The sequence below is a fragment of the Hippoglossus hippoglossus genome, chromosome 1 (assembly GCF_009819705.1).
Source record: "Hippoglossus hippoglossus isolate fHipHip1 chromosome 1, fHipHip1.pri, whole genome shotgun sequence".
NCBI classification, from domain to species: domain Eukaryota; kingdom Metazoa; phylum Chordata; class Actinopteri; order Pleuronectiformes; family Pleuronectidae; genus Hippoglossus; species Hippoglossus hippoglossus.
In genome coordinates this window covers 13,817,091-13,843,484 of record NC_047151.1, presented here as the reverse complement: position 1 = coordinate 13,843,484, position 26,394 = coordinate 13,817,091, and the positions used below count along the sequence as shown (strand labels likewise).

At 42.2% G+C, this 26,394-nt stretch overlaps 1 protein-coding gene across 5 annotated transcripts in view; it reads right to left on the bottom strand.

The window, feature by feature from the left end:
- sept9b (septin 9b) overlaps positions 1–25,905 on the bottom strand; it is a 77,214-nt gene extending 51,309 nt beyond the window's left edge. The window contains exons 1-2 of one of the 5 annotated variants that reach the window (XM_034613407.1): positions 25,230–25,345; positions 25,050–25,193 (exon numbers count right to left, since the gene is read on the bottom strand). In XM_034613407.1, the coding sequence (XP_034469298.1) occupies positions 25,050–25,071 (22 nt within the window). In that variant the 5' untranslated portion in view covers positions 25,072–25,193; positions 25,230–25,345. Of the gene's footprint in view, positions 1–1,394; positions 1,602–9,534; positions 9,668–25,049 lie in introns of those variants that run through there. The other 4 variants (XM_034613324.1, XM_034613234.1, XM_034613573.1 and 1 more) reach the window with 4 other exon arrangements.
- Positions 25,906–26,394: the final 489 nt, after the last annotated feature.

Genomic DNA, 26,394 nt, shown 5'->3' with positions numbered 1-26,394 from the left:
ATAAAATAGGGATTTCGTCAGTCAAGGTTTTTCCATGCATCTCGGTCTGCAGTTGTTTATATACTGGATTAAATCCCTAGACTGGTTCACACTGACCTTTATGATGTCCTGGTGACATAGATGACAATGGACAGTCACCATTGGACAGTGGATACAGCAAGTGCTTTCTGGGAGTCGATGGTCAGTGCATAATGAACTAGAATGGCAAGGCCCAACAGCCTCCTTATGAAACCACATTTAAACTCAGTAGATCCGGATTTTTATCTGGATCTGCATCAAACTGCACACACTCATAAATATCAGTCCCCTAAACATTCCTGATTTTGTTCATCAAGCCCAATGAATTATTCTCTGAGTAATCAGGGAAAAGGTTCATAAATATCAATGTCACGATATTAGCAGTTATCTATTTGCATGTGGATTTATTGCCCTTTAACTCTGAATAATCTAGTTAACATGGACTTCCTATCCACCTGTAACTTCCCCTTGGCACTACAATGGTCTGCCAGCAAATAGCTGCTGTACATGAACATTTCTGGCCACCACTGACTGAGAACTCGGTTACTTTCACAGATAAAAACTCTCAAGACAAACTGTTCTGTACAAAGTGACGTCCGACCAAAAGTAAACAACTGAGTCATCTAGGTTTTTCAGTTACTGTAGAGTTTCAATTAATTTTTTTGATGTATTTATTCCGCTGGACCTAGATACATAGATAATTTAAACATATGAAATCTTGCTAGCTAGTTGAGCAGTCACGTGACTGTTAAATAAATCCATGTAAACGAGGTTATGTAAAGAAGATATTGCTGAGGATGTTTACTTTTTTCCAGCTTCTGCTCTCAGCATTGGTCTGTAATGCGTCTGACGGCCAAAGAGCAGCTGAGGGGAGCGGAGTGACCGGAGGAGGAACAGGAAAGAAGCAGGGAAGGAAGAGAGAATGAATGGCAGAGGAAAAGCAGGACAAAGGGATTTAATGCCAGCTCCACAAGGGCTGAGGAAACAACGTACAGACACAGTTGTGGACGTTGAATGTGGCGTTAGACAGATGTTAACTCTTAAGAGCTGAGGTTTCCACTGTCTCCCTCTGCCGTGCTTTCAGCTGAGAGCTATCCGGTGCTGGAATGGTGTGTGGTGTCGGTGCTGTGTTTGTTTCTATTATTGACGTAACCTGGGTATAATCAATGACAGATGACAGTCTACAGGAACTTGGCTAGAATGTGCCCACCACCCTGTTCTTAACACATTCATACACACACACACGCTCAGTTCTTATTATATTATTATATTGGTCCACATTCATACGACTCAAATACAAATCTGTCGGGCTGATGTTTACTTCTTCAGCATGAACATAGTACATGAAAAGAAAAAGTGGAAAACAAATTACAAACCTTCAAAATCTGAAATAATCCCCTCCAAGTGTGGATTGACTCCAGAGTCTGACATCTTTTCACTCATGAAATATCACCAAACTTCTTTGTCCTCCAACTTTTAAGCTGTTTCCCGTTAAATCTGAAGAAATTTCCAAAAATAGAGTGAGAAAAGTCCAAGAACCACAACTCTCTTAAAAGAGCAATTTTCTCTGACTTCCCACCAACTTTTTCTATATCACTGCAATCAGGCTTCAGAGAGAGAGCGAGCAGGCAAAGCCTCCTCCCTTCTCCTCCCCTCCCTGTAGCAAGAAACACACTCCCCCTTCTCCCTCATGTCCTGTGTGAGTGTGTATTTCCCCTGCCCCCCACACACTCTTGCATGCATGCACGCGCAGGCACTGACGCAGACAACAGGCCCTGTCATACCCGGAGACCCTTTACGACCGAAGGTGCTCTCGGGTCTGATTTCCTCATTCAGCCCCTGAGCAGCTCTGACAGTGAAAGTGGACGACATGTCACACAGTCCTTTAAACCGAGTTAACCTGCAATCAGACAACATCCACGGCTACAACTGTGGCTGTTTAAATGGCCTCGAGAAGGGCTGCTCTACTGTAACTCAGCTACAGCTCAAATTAGAGTTAAAGTGAGAGTTTGAGCTTTTTAGTTTTGAGTAAACAACATTTAAAATAAATAGCCTGGTATCACCAAATTACGTATGAACCATTTATTTCTTGAGTCCAACTAAAGTCCAACATTTCTCCACACAAAACACAAACATCGATACTTTTTGAAGGTGTTTTAGGACCAGATGACATTTTTGCCATTAATATCTATTAATAGCTATCTGCATATGAATGTAGATAAATTAAAAAGCTGATATTCGATGTAATTCAGTCCATGTGTTCCTCCTCTTCTGCTCTCGACACGGACTGTTTACCTGCAGGCAACCAACGCCTGCTCAAACGTAATTGGTCGATTGGCAGACGGAAACCAGAAAGCCTCCATCCCCAAAATCATGTCCCTCCCCTACAGATTCTGAATATTCACATGTAGAATCTGTTCATAGAGATAACCCTAACCCTACCTAGAAGGGCGTTAGATGGCACACGTTGACATGACACGCAAAATGTCTTTAAAAGTGTCGTGCTGTTAGTACGTTTTATTAGCTAAAACCTGATGCAGTCTACTGTGACTGAAAAACCTCAGAGACTTGCTGGAGAAAGTTGACTTTAGGGATATGAGACGGAACCTCTGGGCAATCAGAGGGCGATTCGTGCACCAACCCGCCCCCACGGACACTGTTGTCAGAAGAAGCACAAGAATTTGAGCATTGTGGACACATAAGTGAAGTTAATGTAGCACTGAGGGCTTTGGGAGGGAGACTGATGACAAACTGGCTTTTTGAAGTGGCGGGTATATGGTTACTCTGCCGGTCCTTGAAGCTGCTGTGGAGAATGTGGTGAATGTTCTTTAGAGCCACAATGAAACACGGTTGAAAAGGTGATGATGAAATAATAATAAAGAAAAGCGATAAAATATCAAACTCAGCCTTTTTTTGCACCGGCTCCCTGTAATGTGCCGCAGTGTTTCTTATCCACAAATCTACCACAGAGACAAAGCAACAGTGATGGTATCGCTGTAATTGCTGATTGGCCGTGAGAGAGCAGCTTTTCCCCCATTTCCTGTTTGGGGCGGCAGACAAAATTGCAAATGAGATTTTTGATGGATTGTCCCTGATCCTGGGTCACTTTGACCATTTCAACACTAATGCTAAAAGTCATAACGGTTAATAAAAAAGCTGACACCACACCATTTCTCAAAAGAAAACTAAAAGCAAAGGGAATGTGCAATTCCCACTTCCAGATATCCAGGAGATATCGTCACATAACACTAATCACATTCAGTTTTTTTTTTGTGAAAGCAAAAATGCAGAAAACCGTGCGTGGCACTTTTATAGGCGCCAAATATTTGGTAAATCCCATATGAATGAAAAGCTCCATTCAAAGGGGCACTAATAAGATGCCAAGCCCACCCCGCGGCCCCTAACCCTAACACCTGAGAGGTCGATAGGGACACAGAATAATGCTGTGTGTTTATGGTGCAGTCTGGTTGTTGTATTAAACTGCTGCGAAGGTGTCTTGGGATAAAGAGCAGAGTACGGAGGTGGCGTCTGCACGGTATATTTGCATGTATACATCAATCAGGAACTTTATTATGTAGAATATGAGCCCCCTGAGACGCTTGTTGTCATATGTTGGGCAATTAAGCGTCAAGCTCATATTGTACGACAGCACGTGATATGCATCATACATCCTGGCAGCTGTAAAAGTGCCTTTACAGTTAATGGGATGGTTTGTGCTTCCATGCATGCATATGGTTATAGTGGTTATAGTGCACCGTGACATGCACATGAAAACACATGTGTATGTGCATGTGAATTAGGCCTCTTTCACTGCATATCACATACTCTACACAGTCTAGAACTACCTGTAGTCCACAGTACATGTGCTTTGCTGCACTGTACATAAGGAAGTATGTGGCCCCTCAGTGCCCATGCAGGCCCAAGTGCACAGTAAACCATATGCCACAAGTATTCAATTAAACCAGAACACATGGTATGTGAAATACACACCTCCGCCAGCAAGTGTGTATTTATCTAAACATGGATACACAGTCTGAGCTGACAGGATGAGGGAGCGCTCCAAAACAACATCTGGAGCAGCATGTGTATGTGTCTGTGTGTGTGCTGGAGGTAACATTATGTGAATATGTGCATGTGTGTACATGTGCTTGTGCGGTTACTTGAATGCGACTGTGGACACGGGTGTGTTTGTTTGCGTCTGTGTGGCCTGGTGCCCCTGAAATAGCAGTGGAAACGCAGAGGTAATTGCATATAGTGGGATGAATGTGCCTGACCAAAATCATTCAGCCCTGTATCTGTGGTGCTGCGAGACACCAGAGCTGAGCTTCTTATGTACCTTGTTAATAAAAACAATAAAGTGTAGGAAAGGGTGCAAGGCACTTAGAAATGTTGATTCTATTTAATGTTGTGATCAGTGAAGTTGTCAGATTTCATGATTCTTGCAGAATTCAACCTCGTGGAATTTGTTGCTGCTTTGGTAGCTTGTAAAAACCCCGGAGTCACCGCTCTTTACAGACTTATGGTATGATTGATGCTTTAATGAAGAGGGTTTCAAAGTGGGAGGCGGGCCTCCCCAGGGGGACTCTAAACAGTTTAGGCTCCGTGAAGTGGAAGTGAAAAATGCAACATTAGTTATTAGCCTCACCAAGGTGATTATATTCTCATCTGCATTTGTCTGTACGCGTCTCTGTTAGGTTGCAACTTTACACAAACATTACTGCACGAAACTTGGTGGAAGGATGTGGTACATGGGTCACGGAAGAACCCATTAAATTTGATTAAACTTTAGAGCTGCTCAGGATCAGGTTTTGGATCCAGGATATCTTTCCCACTGGTTTTAAAAAAGCTCTCAGTGGTCTTGCTGTATCACTGCATCACTGATCTCCTGATCCCACGCTCTGCCCCCAGGTCACTGAGGTCTTCCTCACAACTCCTTTCAATCCCCCCTGTCGTCTGAAACTCTAAAGAGGACCGAGTTTTCTCTGTTGCTGCCCCTAAACTCCGGAATAATCTCCTGCCCAACATTAGGTCTTATCCTACTATCCACAATTTTAAATCTAATTTCAAAACCTGCCTTTGTAATCTAGCTTTTAACTCAACCTGATTCCCTCTAATGATTCTGCAGATGTCTCTCTTTTGTATCTCATTTACTTTTATCTTGTGTCTTTTATTGCATCTTCCTCTCGCACCGTTATTACTTCCTTGTTATCCATACGTACTGTTGTTCCTGTGTCATGTTTGTAAAGCAGAAATCAGGCACATTTAGGGAACTGATATCTATGTGAGTGTGGACTATTTGTTGCAAATGAATATAAGGGGGCTGCTGTGGTATACACTCTACTGTGTGAGACTCTATAGTCCCAGCCTTGAAACTCCTGCTTTAATACATACAACTTTGATGAGTTAATTTAATTTGAATTATTGAAGATATCTCTTCCATGCAGAAAAAAGAGTGATAGGGTTAGGGTTAGAGAGATATAATATCTGAGAGATATTTATTATGCACCCTGACATTTTAGACTTTCTTGGTCACACAAACAGGAAATCAGCACAAGCAGCAACACTTATTGGGAGGAAGTTTCACAAACTCAATTCTCTATTTGACCACATAAGCATGAATGTGTGGTTTCAGCTTTAATCTACATGACACCTTTTAAAGTTTCCTACGTGTGGGACACAATTTCTTCTAGACTTCTAGATGTTGGTGGAATAAACTATTGTCCCCGAACCTAAATAACATGTTGACACTGCAGAAATATGATGCTATTAAACGGGGAAGTGAAACCAATGCATAAATCCAGAGAACGAATAATAAGGAAACAAGTGATTTGAAGTGTGAGACTGAGGGTTTTAGAGAAGTAGAAGTTTAAAGTAGCCTTGCTTTATACAGACCATTCTGTGCTTCTGCTCACATATTATTATAAAATGTGTTTTTATAAAAATGACAGCTCATTGGAAAAACTATTATCCTTGACTTTTTCATTGTAAGCCTTTACAATTGGCCTAACAACAGTGTGGTCCATTTATGCTGGCAGCAACAAGTCTGCAGTGGTTTTAAGACTTGGATGTTTTTCACTGTGCAGGGAACTGCTGCATAAACTGTTGCATTAGGAACATGAATCTACAGAGTCTGTGCTATCTTGGTACGAGCAAACCACACAGGTATCACATGATTGTTCAGCTGTTGACAGCTCACAAACTTCCTGACAAACATGAGTAGCTGTGAAGAGGAGAGCTTGCACATTAGGCTTCCTGTCCTCTGGTGTTTTTTTGTGAACATAAATAATTCAACACAATAACAATAATAATAACAACAACATTAATAATAATATATAATACTTTCTATAGCGATATTACTTTCATCAGCATGTTGTATTGGGATGATAACAATACATACATGTCTGTTAAATAAAGACAGTTTGGGAATTAACCCATTTTGTAAAATTAAATTGATTAAGAGTCTTCTTTTGCATTAAAATCCAGAAATGTGTTTATCAAAAGGTTATAAGTTAAAAAATACCATAAATATGATAATAACACTCGGCTTGGTTGTGTTCTAACATTTTGACACTGCTGGTTTTGCCCCCAAGCTGAGCCGCTTGTAAACAATCACCCCTGACTTGAACTGTTTCCATCACGTTGAGAAATGTCACCTGTCAGAAATCCTCCCCCGGGATGACTGAAGGCGGGGCTTCCCACTCAGTTTCCTGTAGTTTCTCGCTGCACTGCCCGTTTTCACGGCCCCCCCGCACTTATCATGACTAAATAATAAAATGACAAACAATATGAGGTGAGATAGTGGAAGGGCAGAGGGGCGTTCACTCATAGAGGATATCCTGTACACTTCTTTTATGGAACATGGAGAGCTGAGCGATTTCCTTGATTTCCTTTAACTCCAGGTTTATGGTGTTTGAGGGGGTGTATGTGTGTGTGTGTGTGGGGGGGGCACACGTGCTTGTGAGGGTTAGGGTATACAGCATTTTAAAAACTGTAGACTCAGGTGTAAAGAGGAAGAATGGGAGACAGTGCACTCACCTATTAAAGTAACATTTTAATGTCACATGTCTGCCCTTTGTGACTACAGCTTGTTCACGTGCATGTTTACAGGACAGAAAGACAAAGAGGAGCCAAAATAAGTGTGAAATGTTGACCCTCTCAAAACTGACCTGCGGCCGGCCCCTCACTAACCAAGACAGATTGTTGTGCATGATTCTGAAAATAAAAACCATAACTGTTGGAGCATTTAATGTTTTTGCAGCAGAAGGCCAAGGCCTCTGTCTTCTGCCTCATCATCGTTGCTTGCTTGTGATGACACACATACGTTTCGTTGTGTGTGGTGAATAATGTGTTGATAACACAAGGAAGCTCCAGATGTGGCAGAAGAGGAGCAGAGGTCAAATAATTATTGGATTATGGAGTGTTCAGAAATATTTTGTTCATGTTTGGATAGAAATGTTTTGGATCAATATGTTCTATGAGTTTTTTATCAAGAGTAATTATCATGAATTGATCCAATGGGAAAACTATTGAAATGTGATCTGCAAAATTGATTGGGGTGAAAACATAACCTCCTTGGCAGAGATAAAAATACCAATATAGGCACTGGTGGTCCATTTCTATTGCAGAGTATAAAGGGTGAAGAGTGATGCATAATGAACCACATGCTTAATCTGTATCTGAACAGTATAGGCCCTGGCTTTGACCCCTTTATGTTAACAAATGGAAGAGAGAGAGAGTCAAACAACAGGTCCTTTCAAAACGTATCAAAGAGGTTTGTAACTGTTGTGTTTGGATCCCCAACCCCCACTACTGATCGCTGCTGTTACTGTTGTCAGCTTATTGCTTGATACACAAAAACTACAATTAATGTCAACTCAAAAGACAAGACACCAGTTTTCTTTAAGTTCCAGGCTGAATACTTTGTTTTCTGTCCTTTCCCACTGATGTATTTTAAAGACGTCATCAATTAAAAATCATAACAAATCAGCCATGGCCATATACAGGCAAGTCGTGGCAGATGACACATTCTATCAAACATATTATTTTAATCCTGAACATGAGTGGAAGAGGAGTGGAGCAGTCACTAAGAGTCAGGATGGAGCTGTTTCGAATGCACACGCAATCAGGGACTTGAAAACACCGTCCATGCACCACAGCCTCTGCTCCTATCTTTATCAAAACACAGGGATAAGGGGTGTGGGGGGGGTATAAGGCGGCGGCGGCTGTCGTCATGACAACATGTACAAACAGAGCAAGGCAGCGCAGGTTGGAAACCAGGAAGCAGCTCGACCCATATAGGACTTCCTCAATCGAGAGGGGTGACAGATGACATAAAGCTGAGCCTCCTCACCTCCCTCACCCACACAAGAGTCAGTCTTCACTAAATCCCTCCATCCCTCATTTAGAAAAAAAAAATCCCTCCTTCTGCAGAATATGAATCATCCACATGGAACATTTCACAGAACTGAGGGGAAATGGTGGCAGTGTGGTAGAGGACAAAATTACACTGCAACACTGCCCCCAGGTGGCAGCAAACATAGATGTGCGGTGCATCTGTATGCATCATATGGCTCACTCAGCTCAGCCATCTTATTAACGCTCGAATTAAAGGCTAATTTGCAGAGTGTCGCTCAGCTTGATGTCCGGCCTTAATCACTGTAAGACGCTAGATTAGTCCTAATCGTCTCAGTGCAGACTGAACACATATGGGCCTGGGCAGCAGTTCTGTAGAGTCTCTGTTCACAATAAACAAAGGACACGTAGAAACTAATTAAGTTAACTGATTAAAGAAGAATCGCTGATGAGAAATAGCCATGGCAGGAGCTTCTGAGCGAGGACACAGACGCAGAGCGAGTACACAGACGGATGCAAACCAAACATTCCTCACAAGTGTCTGTTAAAAACCAAATCATATTAGCCGACACACGATCTCCGCTCTTGCTCCCCTGTAGCTTAAAATAAACCATCGGTGTCAGTCAGAATTAATCTGACAGCTGGACTTCTCAACTGAAATTGCACTCATGTGATGACGGAGATTTAACTCCACTGACGGGTCGTAGTTGTGTGTATACAGTGTGTGGGTCAGCTGTAAGTCAGCGTCAAACCCGAGGAGGCTGAGGCCAATTGCAGCGCAGCGTCCACTTCACACTGGGGGAGATTATGCATCCTCGTTCTGGGAAGTCGTCTTTGACAGCCCGTCACATGAGGTTTACTCACTGGTGCTGTGCATATGATAGCTATTCAGACAAAGTGTGTGTTCATTCAATCAGAATGAGAGGAGAGACGCATGAGAAATAAATCAGAGGTAAAGCCGACATGCAGACACACAGCTATACAGACAGGAGGGCTCTATAACGACTGACCCTGCAAAGCAAACACAAGCAGGGTGGCTTCTAGACGACTGCTGCCACTGCCTCCTCCAACAAAGAAAAGAAAAAGAAGAAAACTCCTCCGAAAAATGAATTTTAAAACTGTTCAATGACCAAATAACTTGGAAAAAAAAGAGCCACAACTTACCGGCTATTCTGTCTCGCTCCATAACTCAGCGGCTACCTCAAATAACCACATGTAACCTCTGCTTTTTCTCTGCTCCTTCCTTCCCTCCCTTTTTCTCTTCATGAAGACTTCCCCTTTCTCCTGACTTAGTCACCCTGTCCCCCTCTGTTAACCCTCCCTTCTCTCCTCCCTCTGTCTCCCTTTGCTCTTACTTCCTCCAAGTTTTAATGTCTTCAGTCTGTCAGGATAACAAGTGAGTGAAGCAGACGTGCGCAGCCATATGCTGGTCATATGGAGTCCCTCTTTTTTTTCACTCTCTCCCACATTCATGTGACGCAGGATTTTATCCCAGAATATACACAACCTGCAATTTTCTTCATTTTCCTTTTCTCTAGTATTTTCTGTTATTCCCTCATTACTGAAGCGCTCTCTCTCTCTCTATCTCTCGCTCTCTCTCTCTCTCTCTCTCTCTCTCTCTCTCTCTCACTCTCTCTCTCTCTCTCTCTCACACACACACAGTCATGTCTCCATGACTTCAGAGGACATAACATTGACTTACAGTGGTTTCCTGGAAACTTACGCAAACCTTTACCGTAGTTACAACTTGCCAAACCCTAACCTAACCTAAAACTTGCTTTGTGTCCCAATAAGGAAGACAAGTCCCCATAATGTGACTGAACATTATTATTATTATTATATAACCCTCAAACAGCCCTTTGAAAAAGTGAGGACCAGCCTCGTAAATATATAAGCACAAGTTCACACACATACACACACGTGCTCCCCAGACATGAGAGCTGTACTTTGTCAAACAGAGCCTTAGCCAATTTGACCAAAGGTCCCGATCTGAAAATAAACTCAGTCCGCTTGTTACACAAGTCAAACTCCACCAGGACGTCCTGCACCACACCAACAACACACACTTCTACCATGTCATCATCACCGCTACTATTCAAACCACTGATGACTGGATGTAAGAGAGCTACAGAATGTCCCCCACAATCATCGTCTACAGAAAGTTCAGACATTGGTCACTTCATGCACGAATAACTTCTCAGTAAGACGTAACAATAAGTGCTATAATCTCAGTGTCTCATATCAGCTCTATGATAAATGATTTGATATTTCACAACAGTCTTAACGCATCATCATTCTGTAAATTGTAACACACACACACACACACACACACACACACACACACACACACACACACACGCACACACACACGCACACGCACACGCACACGCTAGTCATGCCTCTGACCCTTAACTTGCAGCTTGACAGGTTCAAGGGCCACTTAGCAAGCCATCGTCTCAGTGAGGAACTCACAAGTACAACACACACACGCACACAGAAGGAGAAGGCCCAGCTCAACAGCTCACTTCCTCTTCTTCTTTTCTTACTGTGAAAATACCTCCTCAAAACCCACGTCTTTCAGATTTACCCATAGCAACAACACTGTAGCTTTAGCAGGAAGCACAAATGTGGCCCAAAACAAACTGTCACACACCCACATGCATGTTTTTCTTCCCACTCAACAATGCAAGACAACCTTACAAGGAGGAAAGAAACTCACTCAGGCAGCTGGAGTCAACAGGAACATCTTTCCTTCTTGGGTGAGGCCGGTGCTTGGATAAAGATAGGACCTGTTGTTTCTCCAAACAAGCAGTGATGACAAATTACTCTCTCTATCAGTGCGCCCATGTGTGTGTGTGTGTGTGTGTGTGTGTGTGTGTGTGTGTGTGTGTGTGTGTGTGTGTGTGTGTGTGTGTGTGTGTGTGTGTGTGTGTGTGTGTGTGTGTGTGTGTCTGTGTCTGTGTGTGTGTGTGTGTGTGTGTGTGTGTCTGTGTGTGTGTGTTACCTCTTTCGGACCTTTTCCAGCAAAAACAAAAGGCCCAAATCCTGGTCCTAAAGAGGCAAATCTTCATTTCTGAGGTCTGTGGTTTGTTGTTATGTTAAGGATTGACATAAATTACATTCCACCAATCCGTGTAGCCCTTCACTGGTTACCTGTGAGTTTTAGAAATGATTTTAAGATTTTACTGCTTGTTTTTTAAAACCTTGAACGGTCCGGCTCCTGCCTATAATCTCTGATTTGCTAAGCCCCCTTTGTTCCAAAATTCCAAAATCACGACTCCCTGCCTGGAGTTCTCAGACAGGAAAGCTCCTGTTTAAAGTCTCTTCTTCAGACTCACTTTTATTGTATGGCATACTCTTAACCATTGTTATGGTTGAAACTATTTATAGATAAAAGATAAAATACTAATCAGAGTATGAATGGGAGTCAATGCAAAGTCCTAATAAGGATAGCGGAGCAAACCTGTGTGAGTGTGTGTGTGTGTTTGTGTATTCTGTCAAAATTAAAGTAAAGTACATAAATGACATACTGATGTTTATACAGTATAAGTACATCCACATAAAGTTTATTAATAATCTCTGACGTTTAAGTTTGGACAGTCGACCTCAGATTGTTTTATTTCATTCGTAAGGATGAAAATAGATAATAAATGCAACCAGGAGTGTCTTCCACCTCACTGTCAGTCCTCTCTGTGTATTTGATGGAGTGTGGTCTATACTGTATTCTACGTGGTTCTGCACCTTGTTATATTTGTGCACAGCTGAAGTACAACCATGTGCAGACACTGACCAAAATCACAATTCTGCTCCAGGTGATAAGTAAATCCAGAAATTCCAGGATAAAAGCAGAGAAACCCTAAAGGAGCCGTGTTGGTGTGGGATCCATATGGAAAGCAGGAACGTTGGTGCTGTGACAAAAGTGTGGTTTTAAAAATAGAGACATGTCTCTTTTGCCTGCTGGCTCTTTCTGTCTCGTGGTTATTTTCCAGACTTACTAAAGGAATACGATTAATCACAGGGTCGGGGTCAAAAAAACACATGAAATGCACAACATGTGCGCATGCATATGTTGACTCACCCGCATTGGCATAACACACAATCACAGTACACACAGAGATACGTTTATACATGAGTAGCTTCCATTGTCTTTGTGTACATATGGAGCACAGCTACTACTGCATAATTTAGTTTAGGTTGTTAGCAAGTTAGTTTCTTTTTTGCCATGTTGTTTGGTTCAAGCTAAATGGCAATGCTTCCCCACCACACACACACACACACACACACACACACACACACACACACACACACACACACACACACACACACACACACACACACACACACACACACACACACACACACACACACACACACACACACACTCAAACCTGCGACACAGTGCGCTCATCTGGCCACCTAACAAAGAGCAGTGGCATGGGTTCAAATGGCAGCTTGTTCACACACAAACACAAACAACAAACAACAAACATGCATATTCACTTTTCCTGTCTCTACAGAGTCATCCCAAATTAGAACAAAAATAATTGAATGGTGTTAATAACTCTGTAGGGCCTATAAAATACCTATAAATTACTCAATCAATATTATGGATATTGCAGGTGAAATAAGTAATGTCCATTACTTATTTCACCTGCAATATAAAAATAAAGCCAAAGGATAATTTATTTTAATAAATATCCCTAATTATCTCATAACCTACTTTGGAGAGGTAGAAATCATCCACGTGTCGCTGCTTAATTATTCGGTCCAGTGCTCCAAATATTTAAAGTGACACTGACCTTTCTGCTTTTTTGTTTTATTATGTTTTAAACATTAATAGAACTACACTGACTCAATGCAGCTCATAAACTCATGTTTAATTTGTGACCTATTTTGGGTTTACATTTCCCAAATGTACTTTTTTATTAATATATAATATACTGTTACATATAACATATATTTTTAACTACTTTTCAGGAAAATTTCATTTTTTGTGTCCATCATCTGTATTGCTTCCTGGTGCAATAAGACACTTTGCAGCAGTTAAATTAGGTTGTTTAAACTTGTAAAGGACGGAATTCATCAGACTGAGAGAGCGCCTCCCTCACTCATACCTTTCACCACTTCCCCCCTTCATCATCCCAACCTGCTGGTCAGATACAGCCAGACCCTCCCACAACACACACACACACACACACACACACACACACACACACACACACACACACACACACACACACACACACACACACACACACACACACACACACACACACACACACACACACTTACATGAATCCATATGAACACTCAAACATGCACAAAACCAGTTGCACACAGATACACACAAACTCAACTGGCTATCTGAGCAGATTCTTCTTGCATGACAGTACATCCAAAACACAACATAGATGACACACACACACACACAAACACACTCGCTCTCTTTCTCTGACGTACACGCACACATAGAAGGAACGTGTAGCCTACATTTGCACCCAGCGAGGCAGATGGTCATGAGGCGCAGACGGACACGTGCGCGTGTTCACTCATGAGACAAACTCAAACACACACACAACCAAAAAAAAAAGCTGTGCATCACACATTGACTAAGAGTGGATGGTGAGCCTTGGGGTGCACATTAATGTAAGCCGTCATCTCAGAGCATGACCTATGGCCGTGTGCGTGACTCAAACATGCTAAATTTAGTTACATAACCGTTGAGCAAAAAACTCACCAGCATGCCAGCCAACACTAAAGGGATGCCTGCGGGGCAACGATGCACAGTGGAGGAGAAGGAACAGCGGGGAAAAGATAAAAGATAAAAGAAGAAGAAGAGGAGCGAGCAGGGGAAGTATTGTGAAAGAGGTAAATGGAGGGGAAGGAGAAAAGAGATAAGGTGCAGGAGTAGAGGAGAGGAGGAAGAGGAGGAGAGGGGAGCTGCTTGTGGCCTCGGGATGAAAAATTCATGTGAAATAGATCTCACCACACACACACACACACACACACATTTTAAATCAGTATACTAATTACACCCGTTGATGCCCCCACTGTAAAAATAGACAGATGTGTTAGATATAAGTAAGTATCATGTGTTAATAGGCCTTTTTCAATGAAGCCAGTTTGAAATGTAACACTGAGAAAAGCACGGGTGTAAATAATAAGATTCATGATGGCTGAATACCATTTAGCTTCAGATTCAGGGTCCTGGTACTGTGCATGCCAAGTCACTGACAAACTGTTATGGCTTGTTGGGACAATTGAATGAAACAGAGCCATTGTTTATCTTTATCTTAACAAGTCAAAATGACTACTGGGAAGTACACTGATCATTTACATTATATTTAGTTTGTTATACTACAATGGCAAAGTTTGTCTCCTTTTGCTACTTAAAAGGAGGAAATCTGTGCAATCAATAGCAAGTAAATACAATTTTAAAATGGAGCTGCGGTAACAAGGTCTTGTTGATTAACGGGATCGACCAATCACAAGTCAGTCTCAGCTGTGAAGAAGGGAGGATTTATGAGTTATACTGCAGACTATGATGTAAACACAGACACTAACATAAAAGCAGAGGTATATGAATCCCTTCTGCTACGTGGCCCCCATCTCCACGCACCTCGTCTCCATCATACCCACATATGGAGAGAGAGAGAGAGAGAGAGAGAGAGAGAGAGAGAGAGAGAGAGAGAGAGAGAGAGAGAGAGAGAGAGAGAGAGAGAGAGAGAGAGAGAGACACTGTCCTCCTCATTTATGTCGCCTGCTGCTGCTCCAGCCTACACATCCAACCTGGGGCATGTACAGGGACGACACAATTCTTCACATCAGTCATCTACACAAGCCAAATTTAGAACCGGACCCCAGACTCACATGCAAACCATCAGGAAATACACTTTATAAACGCAGTGCTCACATCGCTTCATCCAAAGTGATTTCACTTCTCTTCTCTTTTTGTCTGTGCTATTCTACCGAATGATGGAAATACCACAATATGAGCGACCAAGTAACCTAAATCATTGTGGTTATTCGAACAGATCACTCGGATGATTCCACAGCTGTGAGGCTAAATTTTAAATCTGGAATTAATTTCTGAAACGTCATGGTCGTAAACATGAAGTACAATCCAGAATAAGCTCAGGAGTTATCCCGAAACTATTAGACAATAAGTATGTATCATTAAAGCAATCTGGGAATCAGAGGGTCTGATTGTATCTCAATTTTCCAATCAGACTTCCCTGCCTGGCTTGATGGCATCCACATGGCCCTAAAAATGGTTCCCACTGAATGAGAGCGAGTACAGGGGAGAGGAGTGGATGGAGGAGCTGGTCTGCTGTGGTCCTCTCTTATAAACTCACTGACTTGATGCACTTTTCCTTTTTACGTCACATCAGATTATTCAACATGATGCAAAATGTTAATGTAATGTAAATCCAAGTAGCATCACTGAGCCTGCTTCTCATTTACTGGTGTGGTATTTTCATGCTGGGGTGCATCACTGCTTTCATGCTGGGTTAAGCGGACATAGTGAGCCGGGACTCAATAAAATGTATGACTGATTGTCTGGGAATTGTAAACATGTTACATGCAATTTGTAAATGTCTGTCAGGAAAACCCCTTTGAGATTCGCTGAGCACTAATTGGAACATTATGGGTTTCTGCTGGAAAGTCACATCATGAAAAGCAACGTGGCCATTTACAATCATATTCATGTTGACATTATTGGGATTCGCATCACACTGCAGTGTCATAGCAGGCAGTAATTTCAGCCCTAACCCAAGATTAGAATGAGCAATGATGAGAATGTGCCACATGAGCAGCAGCAGCAGCAGCAGCAGCAGCAGCAGCAGCAGCAGCAGCAGCAGCAGCTAACCTCTGTGCCTACAGAAGATGAGTTCAGGCGCAGCTGTAGTTTTCCTTTTTAAAGCTCTCAGAGCCAGGAATACAATTTCTGTAGTAATTTGTAGGAAAATGGATTTGAGGCTTTAAAAACAGGTTGCATTTCATAGATTAACTATACCGCTTTGAGGGTCACAGGGGGGCTTGAGCCAATCCCAGCTGACATTGGGCAAGAGGACAGGTCATCAGCGTATATCACAGGGTCAACATACAAAGACAAACGACCAATTCAAAGTTTCCAACTAACCTAACCCTAATCGCCCTGTCCTTGGACTGTAAGAAGAAGCTGGAGTACAGGAAGTCCAACACTGCACTGCCCCCCCATGCCGCCTAGACATCATCACGATTGATTAAAATAGGGTCCTATATATTCCATCAGACACACGTGAGACGAACGACTGAAAAACATGACAGAAGCCCATTCTGTGTCGTCTCTACAGAAATGCTACTGTCTCTGTGAGTCTGCACTTAAACAAAAGACATTTTCAAACATGAAATCTGGAAAATTCAGCAGGAGATTTTCCAGGTCCGACATAGTCACAACAATACTTTTGCATCCATTATGTGTTAGAGCAATTAACACCACACTTTTTCCCGGAATTTTCCTGCTGTATTCTCAAACTGAGAGAAATAGTTGAAATCCAAAATCTGACCTACATGGAGGAAATCACCAAAGCTAGTAGGATTCATCCTCTGGGAACAACGCATGAGCAATTCATCCAACAGTTGTTGCGATATTTCAGCCTGGAAGAAAGTGGACTGAGCCGTGCCGTCAGCGTGGCTAAAAGTAAAACAAAATCTGAAATGAGAGAGAACCACAACGTTCTCCAGTGTCCCTCACAAAACACTGACCTCTGTCATTAGTACGGTCTATCACAACACAAATTCTCAACCACTGAAGATGTTTCACAGATCATAAAACTGGTGTAGTCAAAACAAAGCCGGGTTAAACTCATGGCCCAAGACTCTACTGGTGTGTAGTCAGCAACTGGCCCGACTTTCCATCAATGCTGAGATACACTCCACCAATCAGCAACGAGAACCAGGGAAAATCATCATGATAACCAATACTTGACCCTGTTTCTCATGAGACACACAATACAGATGTACACTCAACGCACTCACACACTTTCCACTCCAGTCAAACTCGGATCACAGAAAACCCCTTCACTTTAAGTTATAACTCACATAGGCTCCTCTCTTCCCGTTCTCTGACAATTTAAATCCCACTTTCGGGTCATTTGGGCTGCCGGAGGCTGTGAAAGTGCTGGTAGTGCAGTCTGCGCGTCTGTCCGTCCCAGAATGGCTGTGGTAAAACTGCTGGCTATTTCCTCCTCGCCATAAGGTAATCATTAGACGTGAGAGGGAGCTGGCAGCAGACTACATAAAATAGGATATCCTCAAAGTTCCAGATCCCTTTCAGGAAAGACGGGGGTCTGTTGTAGCAATTGATAAATATATGGACACTGTGAGGATATTGCAGATAGAATAGAAGCCACTGCACGTCCGGCATCTTTCATCCACCCAGCAGGATTTTTGTAAAACCTCATTTTAGGGTTTTGAGTGGCACTGGAGAAAGAATAAAAACAGCCTGAAATGCTGGCTTCACAAATCCATATGAAATTTGTTAAGCTGGAACAACAACATTCCGTCAGCAGCACTTAGTGTCTGCTACAATGTGTAATATACCTCATTCTGCTTTGTTCTGTTATAACCCTCAGTGTTTAACTGTGCGTTAGCTAATTGAGTAAGGTTACGCTTACATAGAGCATGGATGAGAGGAGCAAAGCCCTGGGATTTGGCTGATTATCATAATGCAGAGAGCCCGGCCACATCGGGCCTCGGGCCTGCTGCTTTCACCTCCATCCCAGCAAATTAGCCTGAACTGATGGAGGGATGCTGCTGGAAAGAGAAGGAGGGGAGAGAGAGGAGAGAGAGTTCCTGTGGTTCTCTGTGGCTTCAGAACTCTGTAATCAGCATGCCAAGCTCCTGATGTCTAAATCCACAACCCCAACCCAGACAGTCTACATTTACTCCACACACATACACATGTGTACGGAGACATGTGCACGCAGACACACACAGAGCGAGGTCCTGACACTTGAGCTCTGTTCTAGTGGAGTTTGGCAAAGAAGCGCGAACCAGAAAAACGCAAAATGACGAGTGTGAAATACTCATTTACATAATATGCAGAACATTACGCATTGGACATGTATAATTCATTAGCATCTCAGGTTTCTGATTTCCCGATTTGATTGCTGAGAAGAAAAAAAAGTATTCTTGGTGGAGGCAAACTGGATTTTTGAGTGTGGTACCAGTATCATTCTTATGGATGCCTAGAACCAGTGCCTGATTTTACTGATAAGGATGCATTAATTGTAGTTCATAAAAAACAGTGACCCAGATACATGTCAGTAAATTGGATCAGTGCTTAATAGAGAAGATGTAATCTGAATATTGTTTCAACATATCTTTGACATGTTTGTATTTGGAATCTGTTGTTATATATATATATATATCAACTATCATATTCTCTGATACATATTTGTTATCAGTGATTGATTTAGCAAGTTAATTGGTTGGACTCTTCTAGTTGGTAATGGGTGTTGTTCTGCAGCTTAGCGGGAATATGGGTACCAGTGCTTCTCTGTGTATCATGAGTTGAATCTGAACATGGTGTGTTCACAGAACTTGTTAATCATTGGAAAAGCTGTTGTCTGGGCGCCTCAAGAAAATGTTTGCAAATGCAAAAACTATAAATAAAGGGTGACATGCAAAGAGCCCAAATTGTTATTTGTTGGGGAATTTGTCTGTTATGACAAACACATTTTGAGAGTCAAAATAAATGTATCCGATATATGTTGCTTACATTTCTTTTGATTTCTATACATGCCTACAAACAGACACACCTCTATCACAAGGGACAAAACACGTTATTCCTTGTTGTGCATTAAATAATCCGTAATACAAAATTCCAAGTGACCGTCTCATCGAGATCAGCTGACATTTGACTGATGGCGTCTGCTTTCAACATCAGGTGTTTTTCTAATGAGCATGCAGAGAAATCATTCACGACTGGCTGGTTGCTCATCACGGTAACCAGCAGTGACATGGCCCGTTTTCATCCTTATGTTATTCACAGGGCGGCTTTGTTAAAGCTGAGACGTCATCATCAGCCATCTCTATATATAGCCAAACTCTGACACAGTGGCGGATGATGTCATACACTTGCATCATCCAGCACTACTTTGTGCGTGCACGTGCACACACAAGACATGCACACATTCACTGTTGGACCACGGGTCAGCAGTTCAGAGCCCAAAGCTGAGTTCAATCCGATATAGGAATTTACAGCTGTGAAGAGAGATAAAGTGAGAGATAAAACCACATGAGAGACAGAGCAAAAACCATGTGTCACTTCCTGGAGTGGGAGGATGAGGATTAGGGCTAATAGCCGAGGGAAAGTTTATCTAAGGGGAAAAAGTTCAGACCTTTGGATGTGAGAAACTTTTGTTGAATAACAGTATCTAAGGCAGAACTGGTGGGCTAAGACGGTGAGCTTTTGTACTTGTCACTTAAGAAAGAAGACCGGTAAAGGTGGTCTAATCCTGGCAGAGGTTTTACTGTGATACGGATTATATAAAGAGGAGAGCTTGGCAGTTTGACACTTACGTAGTAGATGAACTCGAGGCTCACCAATGAATAGCAAGGTCTCCTAAGACAGCTCGACTCTCACAGGGAACAGTAGTGAATGTGGTGACAGTCCGGGCCAATGTATGACTCAGACTGAAGGGAAACTAGCTGCGCTGTCACTGAGGAGCCATTGTTGAAGGGAAATAAAGAACTGTATTGACTTCGCTCATCTGCAGGTTCTCTGTGGGACCTACTGGTTTGGTTTAGTGGGAGGATGGATGACGGAGGCTGCAGCTAAAAGTGTCGTTTTTAAGACAAGTCCAGTTTGAGAACAGCCCTGAGAATTCTCTGGGTCTTGACTGTACTGATTTGTGACCTGTTTGGCTTTGGTCTTGTGCCGATGCAAGTTTCTGAGTGATGGAAGGTGAGCTGTGGACATAGATTAGTATTTCTACTTTTATCTATACCGCTTGTTCTTAGCTGGAGCCAATCCCAGTTGACATTTGGCGAGTGGCGGGGTACACCCTGAACAGGTCAGCAGCGCATCACAGGGCCAACATACAGAGACAATCAACCACGCTCACGTTCACACCTACAGACAATTTAGAGTCTCAAAATAACATAACCCAATCTGCAAATCTGCATGTGTTTGGACTGTGGGAGGAAGCTGAAGTACCTGGAGAAAACCTACACAGACATGGGGAGATGTTGAGTTAAATGATGAGTTCAGCCTTTCTCTCTTTTATTTCAATATATATCTAATCCCTATGGGTTGTTGGTTAAACATATTTTGGGCTCTGGTAACTTAAGATGAACATTTTGAACATAAATTGATTAATGTTAGGAATAATTAACTCACTCATTGCTAATAAACATAATCAACCACAGCCCTTCATGGGTCACAGTCCAATATCTTTTACCCATTTTTGGTCTCAACCACCTCCTCAGAGAAAAATCTGCTCAAATGACTCCTTTCACAATCCCATGACTTTAACCTTGTTGCTAATTAGCATATAATCATTAATTTGGGTAACAGTGCCACTATATGATCATATCATCATGACAAAAATGTCACTGATATTCAAATAATGATGACACTGAAGCATCTAAGTGCTATTAGAAATGCTCATATTTGTGTTTGGAGGCAGAATGGACCAGTTTTATTCAAGTGGCCTATTCTTGTTAGGAGTGACTTACCAGTTTAATGCACTAAGTCAGTGTTGTGTGTCTGTGCACGCCACCCACGACATCTAATCCGGTTTATTAAACCCTGGCCATCAGCCCGTTAGTCTGCTGAAGAGTTGTGAGATGTTACGTCATTGAATTAATCAGTCACATCCAGCATAGTCAGTGTTCCAAGTCTATGTGACAGTATAGAGTGAAGAGGTTTGTTGAAGAAAAAAACAACACTGCCATAGGAAAATATATGAAGCCAAAGCCATGTTCGCTGGCACCGGTGTTACAACTACAGGTCAACATCAAAAACGTCTCCCTGAGTTTTTATCAAATGTCCTGCCGACGATGAAAGGTCCAACAAATTCACGTAAGCAGCCTCCAGCAAATGTTCAACACAAAGGAGTGTATTGAAGCTGAGGACGAGCCTGTTCTTAAAAGTGACCCAACCATGAGAATATATAGCACAGCTGACTGGGACCTCTCATGCGTAGGATGATAGAAAGAAGGAAAAAAAGAGTGGGGGGCAGAGTGCATTTACTCCGCTGGGTCTCCCGTTACTTGAAACTACAGAACAACATGGGTACATCCAGCTCATTAGGTCCAACGCGCTCCGGGTCTCTTGGGACTTTACTAAAACCATATTTTTTGTTAGTGATCTAAGAGGGGACAACACAATGTTCCCACTTTGACAGTAAAATTAAGCACGAATGACTTGAGAAAGCAGAGATCTAAAAAAATAATTCCAAATGAGGATGTAGAAACTAAGGGATATTTCCAAATAAAAGGAAAGAGCTGGTTTTGCAGGGTCGATTTTGGTCACAGCATTTCTGATGTAGGTATTTACAGACATTTTTTAGATTCTTTTCAGTTTATATAAAATCCCAATATACTGTTTGAAAAAGACAAATATCCGGTCTCTGGTAACTCATGGTGGATATTTTCCCCTTTTTTCCTTAAATTGCACCATTAAATAAATATATTTTAAGAATAATTAATACATACACTGCTAAAGAACATAATCGACCAGAGTCCTACATGATATCAAAGGGGCTCTTCCATAAGAGGATGTAAAACCTAAGGGGTATTTCCAAAAAGTAGGTTTTAGTCACAGTATTTCTAATGTGGGTATTTACAGCCTTTTATTTAGATTGTATTGTTAAATTAATAAATCTTAAGAATAATTAATACAGTGCTCATAAACATAAACAACTCAGTTACAGTTCACTCTTTCTCTCTCTTTTAGCTCTGTTTTTGGTCTCGGCCACCAACTACAGAGCAAAATGGGTACATCCAGCTCATTAGGCCCAATGCTCAAAGTCTCACTGGTCTTTTGTTAAAAAGATATTTCTTGTTAGTGATCTACGAAAGGAAAACGCAATGTTCCCACTTTGAGAGTAAAATCAAGCACGGGGCTTTTCCCAAATAAAAAAGCAGGTTTTACTGGTTAGAGTTTATTTTGTGCCTTTTTGGCATTTCTCTCTCCTTGGTTTGTGCGTTCTATTTCAGCAGGTGATAGCTGCTCTTGATACACATCTCCACAGCCTTGTCTGCGAACTCTGGCATTATCGCACCCTGAGTTAGCCCACACAAACTCAAACGTTTGAAGTAGAGAATCGTAGAAGAAAAGATGACGGGACAACCATCTTCATTAGGGGAAAATGTTCCTGCTAATTGGGTTCTCTATCAGTTCAGCCATGAAATGCTCCAGCCTGAAAGATAATTTGACACCTTGAGGTCAAGATGCTGAGTTAAAAAAAAACTGCTGGAGCCTCGCTTAGCTTTGAACTGCACGCGGATGGAGTGCGGCCGCCTGGTGTCACAGTTTGGCTTCTCATAGGGAGAGAGAGGGGTGACTAACACACTGCCTAATGATCAAAGTGCCTAAAGATCTTAAAGTTAAAGTACTCAGCATAAATTAGTCAGCAGTGATGGACAATTCTGTCCTCTAACCTTCCTGGACAGTAAATTAACATCTGGACTTAGTTATCTGGGGAAAAAACAGTGACACACAAGGCTGAAAACTTGATATTGCACAACTGAAGTGCACCGACCCACCAGCAGCCTCCACAGCAGTCCGACCACCTACTGAGCCATCAATCCACCACTGCCTAAAGACAACACAGACAGTTTTAAGTGCATTTGCAGAGTAGTGATGCGTCAGTGCAGGTGCAGCATTGAGGAGATCCAGAGAAAGCAACTGACAGTTAGTGATAAGACTCCTTAAACAGGCCAGTGCCTCACCTCTGAGTGTGACCTTTCCCCCCCATTTCTATTCCATAAAAGGTCGAGCACTGATTCCTTAAAGCTTGAGTCGAGCCTACAATGCACGTGGTTAATAATCCGGATTTTCTGACGATAAATGCTAAGATTGCAGAAAATCAAATGTGGATGTAACGTGATGCCACAGAAAGACCGATAATTTAAAACAAAGACTTGAGACTAGACTTAAGTTAATCTCTATAAACAGACTCAGAATGTGAATATGCAAAACATAGATTTGAGGGACAGAAATCTTTTGGGTTTCCGTTTGACCAGTCATGTTTGAGCAGGCTTTGGCTTCAAGTGAACAGTCCATGTGGAGAGGAAAAGATGTGGAACACTTGACTGAAATGCATCAGCTACCGGCTTTTTTAAATTTATCTGCATTCATATGCTGTTGATAGACCTAAAACAGTGACAAAAAGTATGACTGTTTGTGTGGGGAAATGTCTGATAGTAAACAGGATATGGCAAACGTAAGACAGAAGACCCCAGAATATTGTCCATTGCTCCCAGAGGCTAATTCTCCGTCAGCCCGGAGCCGATGCACTCCGAGATGCTGAAATGAGGATATGACAACTGTTAAACAACATGAGTTGAAAGCAAAAGCCAACCTTATAAAACCCTTGCATTGCCAAAAACCTTCAATATAAAAATCATTATTTACATATTTTGAGGAGAAAATGTTCTAATATCACTTTGTCACCATTTAAAGACCCCACAACTTCTTTCTGACATTTTGAATTGGACTTGTCTCAAATAACTTTAATACAGGTATAGATATTAGCTTTGTGTTTTATGGCATGAGTGAACACGAGTTTTTCTTCACACTGAGTGTTAAATATGTGTCCTGTTTTCAACAAAAGCCTCAGCAGCTTGTGCCACATTTCTGTGTCTGTTTAATCTAGTGTGCTTTATTTTTCTCCCCAGAGCCCATCCTGTATTCCTAAATGTTGAGGAGGGGGAGAGAACACACAGATGGGTCCCAGAGCAAAGCCAGAGATGTGTTGTGTTGTATAACACCCCAAATTGCACACTATATTGTGTTGTGCAGGGTGGAAGCAAACGTGTACACAAAAACATGCACATTGACATCATGAGTGAGCAAACTTCTTAAATGTTTGATTGAGCCGACACACGCACACACACACACACCAACACATGTGCAGCACTGTAGCCTGGAGGGGCCAGTTCATCCATACAGAAGGTCAGGCTGAGAAGGACAGATGATGATGGGGATGATGATGCACATCAGGCTTTAATAGCCAGGGAACCCCTAGGTGCTCCCTTGGGTGCTGCCCAGCGGCTAAAACAAGCTGGTGCAGGATAGCGGAGGGGTAAAGATTTAGTTAAAGATTTTGACAAGTTGGAAAGGGAGAGAAGAAGACACCTCCAGATAAACAGAAATAAAGTTTAAAGAGAAAATTCAGCAGATATGTTATTCCAAGTGAAAGATAAACAGTCTCCTGAGCAGTAAAAGTTGTAACACGGAGAGTCATCTAAATTATACATTTATTGCATGAATAATATATGCTTTATATTCTTTATACTCCCAGTGTGGTATTACTTTGACATGCAGAAACGTGTATTTCATAATATAATTAACCCTGTGACAAAAGTAGGTCACATTTTATTTCCATGACATTTATTTTTGTTCCTGTTACAAAGATGTAATCTATTGTATATTATAGAATGATTTTTATAGACATCAGTACCTGAATTTGGAGTCTTCTTCATGCTCGGGGTTTCCTTCCTCACGCAGTCGTCGGTAAAAATAGCGCTTCTGTCCTGAGTAGAAAACCCGGAACCGTCCGTCTGACCCGCGGTCGCGTCGTCCAAAAAGACTGGAGTCGACTGGTCTCAGTTTCCCTGAGTGCGTTTTGCTCTTGCGCGGCTCGCTCTCGGTGCGTGATGACACAGTGGGACTGCAGGCGGCGCAGATGCAGATATGCTGTGTGAGTCCGCTGAGCTCGATGATGTGCACTTCACTGGGATGCTGAGAGTCCCGAGAACGCACGACCATGATATATAAGAAGCAAATGGGAGCGCACATACAGGAGAGGGCGGGCGGGTGGAGAGGTCCGCCGCTGACGCGCCTTTACGCACGGATCCCAATTGGAGACTGTGCCTTATCTTGCAGGATTAGGCTGCTCAGTGTTCAATCCAAGCCATGCATTGGTGTTGTTTTGAAGGACAACGTGGAGTCTTGGTGCCAAATATTTGAGAGACAACATTTTATCAGATTTATTCACCGATCAGCCCCAACATAAAAACCTCCTGTCTGACATTGTGTAAGGCTCTGACGTCTGAAGGAGCCCTGTGGTATCAGGCCCCAAGATGGTGGCATCAGTGTCATGACTCAAGAGTTTACTCGTGCTCACATGAGCTCATTCGGACTTTCTCCGGAGTTCATATAGTAGGGTGGAGTGACTCCAAGAAACTGAGGAAAATCCGGAGTCTGTCATTCGGACACGTGCCTTCTCAAATACAGCCAAAATACAGAATGTCGGGAGAATATCCGGAGTTCAATAAATCTGTCTCTCTCTGTCCTCTGTCGCCGTCTGTGTGCGTACGTGTGGGTGTGGCTTCAATCACCTGACTCCAGCTAAGCTTCCACACCTGTACCTATACTCCTGTACTATGAAGCAGTATTTGCGGTTATTGAGTTAACTTCCGGTTTATCTCCGAATACCCAGCCCTTCGAAGCTGGATTATATGTAGCTGAACTGCTGGCCTAATAAAGTTGGATATAACAGATCTTAACCCGAGCAGAACTACTGACTAATCAGATCACTGGAAAACCAGAGTCATCATGTGGGTCCTGTAAGGGAGAAAAGACTTCAGGCTGCTACAAAATGAGAAATAACAAATGTCAGCAGCTTCTTTATAGATGAGTCAGGTGTTATTTTCTCTTCCAGAGTTTTCATGTGTTCTCTCTGATTTAAAGCAGAACTTCAAATATACTGAGGGAGAGCTTATCAAAATAAATAAATAAATACATCACAACTATTATAGCTTCATTTAAATTCAACAAATATTGGTTGACTCCTGACATTATAC